Source organism: Bos javanicus, chromosome 9 (genome assembly GCF_032452875.1).
Source record: "Bos javanicus breed banteng chromosome 9, ARS-OSU_banteng_1.0, whole genome shotgun sequence".
In the NCBI taxonomy this organism is placed as follows: domain Eukaryota; kingdom Metazoa; phylum Chordata; class Mammalia; order Artiodactyla; family Bovidae; genus Bos; species Bos javanicus.
Window position 1 is genome coordinate 75,011,358 of NC_083876.1, and position 11,279 is coordinate 75,022,636.

The 11,279-nt window shown below is 42.5% G+C and overlaps 1 protein-coding gene across 3 annotated transcripts in view; it reads right to left on the reverse strand.

Annotated features, from left to right (window-relative positions):
• IL20RA (interleukin 20 receptor subunit alpha) overlaps positions 1-10,637 on the reverse strand; it is a 33,209-nt gene extending 22,572 nt beyond the window's left edge. Inside the window, exons 1-2 of one of the 3 annotated variants that reach the window (XM_061428104.1) lie at positions 10,388-10,637; positions 7,471-7,516 (exon numbers count right to left, since the gene is read on the reverse strand). Coding sequence is in view for 1 of the 3 variants with exons in the window: in XM_061428099.1 (XP_061284083.1) it covers positions 10,388-10,496 (109 nt within the window). In the remaining 2 variants the exon portion in view is untranslated. Of the gene's footprint in view, positions 1-7,470; positions 7,517-9,082; positions 10,334-10,387 lie in introns of those variants that run through there. The other 2 variants (XM_061428100.1, XM_061428099.1) reach the window with 2 other exon arrangements.
• Between the last annotated feature and the right edge of the window lie 642 nt (positions 10,638-11,279).

The window sequence follows — 11,279 nt, forward strand, 5'->3', positions numbered from 1 at the left end:
CAATGCAGGAGACACAGAGTCTATCCCTGAGTCAGGAAGATCGATTGAAGGAGGAAATGGCAATCCACTCCAGTATTCTTGCCTGGAGAATTCCATGGACAGAGGAGCCTGGTGGGCTACTGTCCAAGGGATCGCAAAGAGCTGGACACGACTTAGTGATGAAACAACAAAAACGTTGTCCTCCATGGTTACTATTCTCCTTTCACAGCTGAATAAAGGCCCAGAGAGGCTGACCAACTTGCCTGCGGTTATTCAGCCATTCGGAGGGTGATTGAGTCCAAGTGTTCTTAGGACAACAGAGATCTCTCTGCTAGGATACTCACTTGCTGCCTTTAGGGAATGCTCCAAAGAACAGTGTTGTGGGAAGAAGAGATTGCACAATCATTATAAAGTTTGCATGTTACTGAAAATTGCTTCTAAGGAGCTATGTAAGAAATTCAATGAGGAAAACCTGAGTATTTCTCCTTCACTGAATCTTTTTCTGGTGGAAGTATACTTAGTCATATCATTCATTCAACCTCATTACCAGGCACCTACTAGAAATAGAAAATCCAGTTACTAAGGTGCACTGGAAGACAGAAACACACAGAAGGCCCTGCTCTTTCAGAGCAGGTATGTTCTGAATCTGGACATAATCCATCAATACACGCTTTCCCTGCCAAGTATGTGAATGTTTATATGGATGAGTGATATATAAGTCATACATGAAAAACATGTTATTTCTTTATAGCCACACCTCAATAAGTAAATCTATGTGCTTAAACATGCTCTAGAATATTGCTGTTGGTACATGAGAGTAAATAGGACTTTAAGATTGAGACTACCTCATTAAATATATTGGCGTTTACCCATCAAAAAGAGTGCACATGTTCCAAGCAGTTTCCTTGGGGTGGTTTATAATTATTTCCGGCATTGCTCAGCTCCGGCATTTGGGACACATATCCTTTTAGCTACAACTGTCTTCAGAGGTAGGTTATAAATATGCAAAAATTCCATCTCATTATTGAAAAATAGGCACACCTTGTTTTTGCCCAACATAGCATTTCTTAGCTTGGTTATACAAGTTGCTTGGAAGTGGCTCTGAAAGATTTTGAAAATTAAACCACACCTTCAAGATGAGGTTTGCCACTTAATGGGTTATTCTGACCAACGTGTGCAGGTTCTATCCAGAACTCTGAAAAAAGGAGTTAAGGAAAAACAGTCAGATTTTTGTGCATAGCTTCCTAAAATGCCTATTTTGAAGATGTCATTATCAATTTGTATATGCTGGTCCCATTGTTAGAGTATCAGTCTCACTGGCTTATGTCATTTCTTGTGTGAATGCCTTCCCTTCCTTTTCAGAAATTGGCTTTTTTGAGGGCAAGGGTTTGATTTTCTCCACATTTTGTGATTGCCAAAGTGTCTATCCAAAGTGACTACCACAGTAACTATGGGAAAGAAGATTCACATGTGCGTTGTAGTCTCTACAACTCAATAACTTGCCTCAGAAAGGAAAAGACAGAAGAAAGAACAGAGACAGACTTCCCTAGTGGAACAGTGGATAAGAATCCACCTGCCAATGCAGGGGATATGGGTTCAATCCCTGGTCCAGGAAGATTCCACACGCTGCGGAGCAACTAAGCTGCCCAACATAACTACTGAGCCTGAGTGCTGCAACTACTGAAGCCCGTGTGCCTAGAGCCTCCGCTCCCCAGTGAGAGAAGCCACCACAGTGAGGAGCCTACATACCACAACAAAGAGTAGTCCCCACTCTGCAATTAGAGAAAGCCCACGTGCAGCAACAGAGACCCAGCGCAAGCAAAAAAATTAAAAATAAATACATGAAAAGAAGGAACAGAGAGAAACCATTTGGAGCCACTAAGGTATTGGAAAGAACAACTATTGGGAGCTCCAAGTTCAATCAACAGATATTTATTAAATATCAACATATATCATCCACTTTATCTTTCACATCATTTTCAAATCCAGTACTTCTTTTTATCCTCACATATGTAATACAGTTTTTCCACTGATATCTCTATCACTTCACATATTCAGAAAGAAAATGAACAAGATAAAAATGTGAGAAGACAGAGAAAAATAGAAAAAAAGTAAGAAAAACAAACAAAAAAAATAAGCCTTAAAAATAATTACTTAGTAGTGGAGATTTGGAAGTAATCATTTAATGGAGACTTGGAAGTAAGTAATAGTATTTACTTCTGCTCATTGTTGATTGGGATTTTGAGGCAAATGAGGTTGAGAGTGTGATCTCAAGCTGTCTAATCAAATAAGATGAAGACAGAAGTATATGGCAGCCATTAAAAATACAGTCAGAAAGATGTGTTCTTTTTCAGTGGGCTACCTCTTCTCTGTAGTGACAAGTCAATGCTTTGATGTTTTTGACAGTGACCTGGACTCGATTTAGACCTCTTTAGGTTGGATTATGCCTTGATGAAGTTGTGTAACTAAATGTAACACAATGGACAGGGGATCCATGTGCAACACAGGTCCCTCTAAAGATCAGCCCTTAGGGGTAGTTATCCTGCCACAAAGATGTTAAAAAAACACCGGTCAGGCTAAGGTACTGGCAACAAGGGACTTCTCCAGGATCAATGCAGGGGATGAATTGATGCAGACATTCCCTTGCTCTTGTTATTAAAGCTAACAGAGCCTTCAAAGGACGGTGTTGGTTCAGGAAGCAGGAAACAGCACCTAGGATACCAGCCTTCTTAGAAAACTGCAGCTGTAACATGGGTGCCTTTTGATAACTGCAGATGGACTCAGCACTGAGTAGAGCCACAGTCCACAGTGACCTGGTGAGGCTGTCAATGACCTTGAGGTCAGGCTGTCCGTAAGCTGCAAAGCTCCTTACTCCTATCCATTTGGCAATACCACCCTCAAAAAAAATCCCTCCTTTTCGTAGGATTTTGCTATTTGTTGTTGGGTTTTGTTTGTTGATTAGTAGCTTTATAAGAAAGAAATATAAGTGTGGAAAAGGAATATTAACTACCTTGTTTTACAGATAGAATATGCTTAGAGCAGGATTTAACTTTATTTTCTTGCTAGTATTAAAATGAAAAATACAACGAGTATATTGGCAATTCTCATAAGTTTCAGTTTCCCTTTTCACAGAAAGCCCTGCTTGACTCCTAAATTAGAGCAGTTGCCTTATTCTGTGCTTCTAAAGAAGCTTGGTTTCTTCAGTTCTGGCATTTATACTGTAATCATCTGAGATTAAAAGCTCTACAAAGAAAGCATCCTTGCTTTCTTGTTCAATTCAATACTTAGAACAGTTCCTGAAATGCATGAATGAATGACTCTGAGTAAGTGAATGAATAAATGAAAAGTACTCAAAAGAAGGTTATTTAAAAATCACATTGCATCAAGTTATATTTTAACTTATGAAAACTCAAAATGAATGTGTGGGGGTAAGAAGCTGATTCTTTTTCATTACATCCGATCAGCTCAAATACCTCATTCCCCTAAGTTATTTACTCTTAAGTTGGTACATATGTTGTTCTATTTTGCATTAAACCAACCATTAGCCAACTTAAAAAATAACAACCTAAAGCATTTAGTAGATAATTTAGAGAACCTTTTAAACATATACATTTTAATGTAAAATGGAGGAGGGAGGCTGACTTGGAATCATATGAGTAATTAGCCTTAAGCATGAAAATGGTCCATGTTGGAGCAAGATTTTGCAGGAAAGTGCCCCACAGAGAAATGGAGGCAGGAGGTAGGGGTTGGAAGAGAGTGAACCCCTCTGCTGAAGAAATTTTAACTCCATCATCTTAATACACATCCATTGATGTTTCTCTTTTTTAAAAATTAAGATATAATTGACATAAACATTATATTAGTTTCAGTCATACAACATAATGATTCCATGTTTGCCTATATTACAAAATGGTGGCTTTCTCTTATGCTCATGTTAAAGAAAGCATAAGAGAAGACTCATCTATGCCCTTTACATTCTCAAGGGACGCTTTCATGTGTGAGACCTCTACAAAAGTTTCCCTTTGGCAGTGGACATAGATTAATAAATATGTTGAGGAGAACTACATAGGATTGAAAAGGCAGCTTTTCTTTACTTTAGGAGCCAAGCTCATGGGTCCTGCTCACTACCCTCCAAGTCTTTGAGGGTATGGTGTGTGCCTGCTCAGTTGCTCAGTCATGTCCAACTCTTTGCAAACCCCATGGGCTGTAGCCTGCCAGGCTACTCTGTCCATGGAATTTTCCAGGCATGAATACTGGAGTGGGTTGGCATTTCCTCCTCCAGGGAATCTTCCTGGCCCAGAGATTGAACCTGGGTCTCCTGCGTTGCAGGCAAATTCTTTATCATTGAGCCACCTGGGAAGCCCGCTGAGGGTATGGTTGGTGTTATAAATGTATGTTGAAAGGAGTATGTTGCAATCCCAACCTCCAGTACCTCATTAGGGTGGGCTTCAATCCAACATGACTGGTATCTTTATAAAAATGGAAAATTTGGACACAAAGAGAGACATGCACAGAGGGAAGATTATGTGAAGAGACAGAAGGAGCACTGTGTGAAGGCAGAGGACTGGGATGGTGCTCAACAGCTAAGGAACGCCAAGGATTGCCAGCAACCACCAGATGCTAGGAGAGAGGCGTGGAACAGATGCTCTCCTACTGTTTTCAGTTCTAGCTTCCAGAACTGTGAGACAGTAAATTTATATTGATCTAAGCAACCCAGTTTGAGGTACTTTGTTATGGCAGGCCTAGAAATGTAATATAGTAGGTGTCTGTTGCTCACATCTTTCCTCAAAAATGAACATAATGTTTATTTATGAGAACAATGAATGCTTGAAGGGCTGCCAAGTTACCTGAAAGTAAAGAGGAAGGGACTGATGTAGGAGAAAAAAAAAAAAACTGCAACATTGAAAAGGAGGAAATTTAAATGGGGGAAAGACCGTAAACAGAAGCTTTAACTAAGAGGATACACTTGCCAAAATACTCATACTACCAAAATACAAATGTAATTGTATGAAATGGAAATTTCAGGAGGCTGGATGAAAGGCATACATGCTCAGACTCAAGAAGGAGAACTTCCTGACAAACCTGTAGAAGAGAGGAATGCCATTCTCTGTGCCTGGAGGTGGAGCTGGCATTTGATGAAGCTGCGCATAAAGTGATTGGAAAAGTTGAGCGGAAGTCATTTTGGCATCTCCGCGTGCAATGCAGTGAGCACTGCATTGAAAAATAGAACTGATTTTTAATAGATAACATTTGTAATCAATAAAAATTTCCTTTCCAGAAAAGTCTCATTAATTGCATTCAAGTCCATCATCACAGATTTCACCAGCTCTAGCCAAAACATTATGCCATACTTCCATTCTCTGCAATCTAAGAAGTGAAGAGAAAGAAAACTGCCTCTACAAAATGAAATTATATTTGTATGAAATTCTGAGTTTAAATGAGGGGTCAAGGTCTGTGTCTCATAGGAGAAGACAACAAAGATAAAAAGGGAGGGTAAGCATTAGAGACCTGTGTTCACCGAGAACCTGATGGTAAATCACTTAAGGACCAACATGCCAGGGGTAGTGTTTAAAATGTGGCAGATGAGCCATCTCATCATGATCTACAGTGAGTCAACCTGACAGCTTACAGACAATCCAGAATACACACCTACAGAAAAGACCAGGAGAAAGACCTGGCATGGTGTAACTGGGGAGGTGGTTAGCTGAGATGAAAGAAGACAGAGGGAATGTGATGGTTGCAGTCAATGAGCTGAGCAGATTGTTCTGTACAATTTGATCCACTCAGAGTGAGGACCAACTCTGAGAGAGACAATGGGAGAAGAGGAAAGAGATCACGATCTCAGCTCATTACACAGAAGAACATTCCAGTAGCTGGAAGTCTGCAACGACAGGACATCATGACTTGGGTGTCAGGTAGTGAGCTTCCTACAATGGGAGGTGCTTCAACAGCAGAGAGGTAATGCCTTGGAAGTTATGCTGCAGAAGAGATTCACAAGAGAAGGAGTTGGATGGGATTTTAAGGTCTTTTCAAGCCTAGTTTTCTGTATCAAAAAGAATTCTGAAAATAAAGCAGTTGCCAGTCAGCTTTTTTTTTTTTTTTTTAAGAGGGCCTAGAAACAACATTCCAGTAGCAATGAGATTTTGGTTTCTAGATCTTATTCTCCAGGAGAAGGAACTAGAGCTCCTTGGGGAAGTGGCTGATTCAGCCCTTCATACCTGCATGCTAAGTCACTTCAGTTGGGTCGGACTCTTTGTGACCCTATGGACAGCAGCCCACCAGGCTTCTCTGTCCATGGGATTCTCCAGGCAAGAATACTGGAGTGGGTTGCTATGCCCTCCTCCAGGGGTATCTTCCCAACCCAGGGACCAAACCAGTGTCTCTTATGTCTTCTGCAATGGCAGGCGGGTTCTTTACCACTAGCACCACCTGGGAAGCCCGTTCAGACCTGGGGAAGGGAAAATACAAGATGAACTTGAAATATTTTGTGATGCTACAAAGTAATGAAATGCTCAGGAAAGAATGGGGCCTGTTGAAAGCATGCAGGAACCAACTAAAAGAGCTTTTGATGGCCAAAGCTGGAAAATTTGAGCAATAAAATTAATACTAAATAATAATAGTATTGGATTATAACTCAAATAATAAAGCAAAACATTTATGAATCCATATTAATATATGTAAGAAACTAAATAAACAAATAAATGACAGAGAAGCAAAGGCTCTTCCCTGCATTAGAATTCCAATTTAATAAATTGAGAAGGAAAGAGTGAAATTTAAAAATCACCGTTAAGCATAATAGTTATTGCATCCAGTATCCACTGATGAATATTAAAATTAGTGGGTGTATGTTTGAGGAGAAACAGGATACTTGCTCCATCTCAGAATATCTTCCCACTAGATATTTATTTGGAGAAGGCAATGGCACCTCACCCCAGTACTCTTGCTTGGAAAATCCCATGGATGGAGGAGCCTACTAGGCTGCAGTCCATGGGGTCGCGAAGAGTCGGACACGACTGAGCAACTTCACTTTCACTTTTCACTTTCATGCATTGGAGAAGGAAATGGCAACCCACTCCAGTGTTTTTGCCTGGAGAATCCCAGGGACGGAGGAGCCTGGTGGGCTGCCATCTATGGGGTCGCACAGAGTCGGACACGACTGAAGCAACTTAGCAGCAGCAGCAGCAGCAGCAATTTATTAATCAGAAAATGAAAATAGGAACTCTACAGTGAAAAACCCTACAGACACCACCTAAACCAAATGATCAAAGTTAACATCATCAGGAAGAAGATGTACTGATATCATAAACCCTTTGATAGGATGGGCTGATAAAGATAACGTCATTTCTGTGGTATTATTGCCCAAAGGGAATAATCTCACTCTAATGAGGAAACCTCAAATGAACCCATACTGAGGGACAAGTCTGAGGGAAAGATGATCAGGACTTCTAAAGTGTCAAGGACAGGAAAGCAAACAGAGACTGAGGAACTCACAGATTGGAGGAGAGGAAGGAGACAGCAACTGAAGGTAACTGGGATCCTGGAACAGAAAAGCAGCATTAGTGGGAAAAAAGGGTAAAACTGAAACAAAGTCTGTAGTTTAGCAGATAGTGTTACATTGTTGTTGTTTAGTTGCTAAATTGTTTCTGACTCTTTGGGATCCTACGGCCTGTAGCCCACAAGGCTCCTCTGTTCATGGGATTTCCAAGACAAGAATACTGGAGTGGGTTGCCATTTCCTTCAACAGAGGATCTTCCCAACACAGGGTTCGAACCCGTCTCTTGCATTGGCAGGCGGATTCTTTACCACTGAGCCACCTCAGAAGCCTGAACAGTGTTACATCAATGTTAATTTCACTGTTCTGAACACTGTATGGTTATATAAGATCTTAAAATTAAGAGAAACAGGGTGAGGGGGTTCATGAGAGCTCTATTATTTCTAGAGCTTTTCTGTAAGTCTCATATTAGCTCAAAATTAAAAGCTAAAAAGGAGAAAGCAATGAAAAAAATTTAATTAGTTCACTGGAATCATTTGTGTGTGTGAAAAATATCTTAAAATAACTTCTCCATGAAATAAAATACCTGCTACTGCTGTGTTTATATCAAAGAAGAAACACTTCAACAAATACCCTCACTGTGTTAAATATAGCATATTAGTTCTAACAAGCAGAGATACTTTAATATTTAGACCATATTCAAAAGCTTCAAACCTAGAGTTGGCTCCTTTGTTCATAGACACAATAAATTCTATTTTTTCCCTCTTTGGGGATTTTGGGAAGCTCTTCTTGAGGGAGGCACACTGGAGGTGAGATGTCAAGTCTGAACAGGAGTTAGCCAGAGATAGAGTGGGCTGGAACATTCCAGCACAAGGAATTGCAAGTATGAAGTCCCTGTGATGCAAAACAGTTTGGTTTGCTCTAGGAACTGGAAAATGTCCACAATAGTAGGAATTAAGTGGTGTGAGTGAGGCTGAAGAGACTGGCAGGAGGGGTCACATAAGACCACACAGGAGACTTTAGAATGATTCTATCAGCAGTGGAAGTTTCTGAAGGGTTTGAGGAGAGGAGATACGTGACTTTGGCAAGTTATCTCCTCCCACTCTCTGTTACTGGCTTTAAATGCTCATTAATATTATGCTGACCAGGATTCTTTATCTGCAGTGACGAATAAGACATGGGATTAGGCCAACAGGACCAGACTGCCAAACCATAGTGATGAATTTCTTAGTGAAACTTCTGTCCCTGGAGAGTTGATAGAGTCGAGTTTGTGTCCCTCCTGCCTTGTGGGTGTGGTACAGATGTTCCAAATTCCTTTAAAAGTTGACCTGAAATGAAATACCAAGAACTTTCCTAAAATGCTGATGCCACATTGAAATATTTTTTTTCTTTCTCTTTGGATGTTTGGTATTGTAGTACAGCCCAATCCAATCACAGAGTTGCGTGACTTCAAATTTTTGTGCCAAATTTTTTGAAATGTTAAAGCCTTTACTACTGGAATGTGGCAATGTCACATAATTCTTAGAAAGTTCACATGGCTCAACAGATATGGTGGTGGAACCAACAAGATGGGATAGCTCTCTATCCGCATAAACACATGTACCTTCTCACCTGATTTTCCCATCAGCTCTCAGTGTGCCTTGAGGCCCAGAAGAGGACAGGAATGTTTTAAGACGAGCCAAGAAAGTACCTGGGTCAGGAGAGAGTTTCTTTGTTTTTCCCCCTAATTTTGCTTTGAAGCCAAGAATATTATTACCTTCTAATGTCAGCCTCCCAATACAATTAAGAAGCAAGCTTTATTTATTTGATTAGAAATAGAAACAACCAAATTCCTGTCAATTAGTTGAAGCTCAGTATCTGGCTAAGTCAGGAGCAGTCTCTTCCCATTCAGCTTACCTAGGAATATTTATCACAAGAGAAAAGAATGACAATTTCTGGTAACTTCAGGATTTAGAAGAGAAAGAGAAGCTTTTTGTGCATAATGTCTATTGTCCAAAAATCTCTCCAAGATCTATATGCACGCTTTTCTTTTAATTATACTGAACTTTTGCAACTTGTTCTTTGATTACTAAGGACACCACAGTTTCATGGGCAACTTTTTGCATTCACAGTCATTGTTCAGTTCTGGGTTAAAAACATAGAGGCCTGGGCCAAATCTGCATAAAACACAGTATTTCAAGCTTTGTTGTTTGAAATTAAAAAAAAAAGAGAGGATCCTAGGTACCTTGCTTTAAAAACATTCTTTTTCTCGTACACCAGAAATGCAGAAGGAAAACAGAAATCAGTTAATGAATCATTCTGATTTACTGGCTTGCAGCTGGTAAAGTTAAAACTTAAAAACAAAACGAAAAAAAACCTGTATCACAGATCAGTTCCAAGTTTTGTTACTTCCGAAAAATCAAAGGGCATTTACATGTACGTGGTCAAAACTGCAAAGGAAAAAAAAAAAAAAAAGACTTGCCCAGGAAAGGGATCTTACTTTAGAAACGTTGCCCCTTTCTAGCTCCTGTCCATTGCGAGCCCAACTCTTTCCCGGAGTTTGGTTTTTTAAAGTGCAGGCATCGCCTCTTTCCCTGGGGTGCTCCCTGTAAAAGGGCAGCTGGTCCGTGGGGCCGCGGCGGGGGTGGCGACAGCCTGCGACGTGGGGGCAAGTGCAATGTGCAAAGGCACTGTCGCCGACCGCAAGTTACCAGCTGCGGGTCCACTCGGAGCGACTACCGTCAACCTGCCTTCACCGTCACCCGCAACCCTCGCAAGTTCTCAGCGCACGCGAGGCAGCGGCGTTTCTTCCCGGGCTCCCTGGCTCCCCGCGCGGACCTGAGCTCCTCCTGCTCCGCGCGCCTGAAAGCAAAAGGCGGGGTGGACGAAATCAGCCGGAGCTGGGCGGTCGGCTGGCCCCGGGCGCGATACTCCTACCTGCCCGTCCCGTCGGCGCGGCCACCAGCAGCAGGAACAGCAGGGCCGGGAGGCCGGGTGCCGGGGCTCCTCTGGCCGCCGCCCTCGCTGAGGGTCCGGGGGCGCACATGGGCGCCGGAGCTGGGTCACATCTTTGCAGGCAGCCGTCAGCGTGGGACTCCCCCTCGGGCCGCGGGCGCTGGGAGCGTGGTCTCCCCTCCGCACCCTGGGCCAGGGCTCAGGCTGCGCGCCGCGCTCCAATTGGCTGGGTGCCCGGGGAGGCGGAGCTGCGGCGGAGCCCCACCCGCGTCCCGCCGGAGCCTGGGCTGGGTGCCAGAGCCAGGGGAGTGTCCGACTTCTCCTCTAAGCCCGTCGGGCTAGCAGCTCCGAGAATCCTTGACTTTCCACCTCCCTAACCAACAAGGTCACTTGTTACTGTTGTTTCGTCTCTAAGTCGTGTGGTTCTCTTTTGCAATCCCATGGACTGTAGCCCACCAGGCTCTTCTGTCCGTAGGATTTTCCAGGCAAGAATTCTGGAGGGGTTGCTATTTCCTTCTCCACAGGATCTTCCCCACCGAGCAATGGAACCCACCTCTCACACTGCAGGCAGGTTCTTTACCGCTGTGCCACTGGGGAAGTCCAAGGAGGTCACTACTGCAGGGAAAACTTCCCTCCCGACTGTTTAAACAGTTCCTCGTAGCAAATTCTTTCTGTTAAAGTAAGCAGTGTGTTTTCTGTTTTCCTAACTGGACTCATTGATTTGGTAAGAGTTTGGAGAAGGAAATGGCAACCCACTCCAGTATTCTTGCCTGGAGAATCCCATGGAAGGAGGAGCCTGGTGGGCTACAGTCCACGGGGTCGCAAAGAGTCGGACACGACTGAGCGACTTCACTCACTTTCACTAGGAAGGACA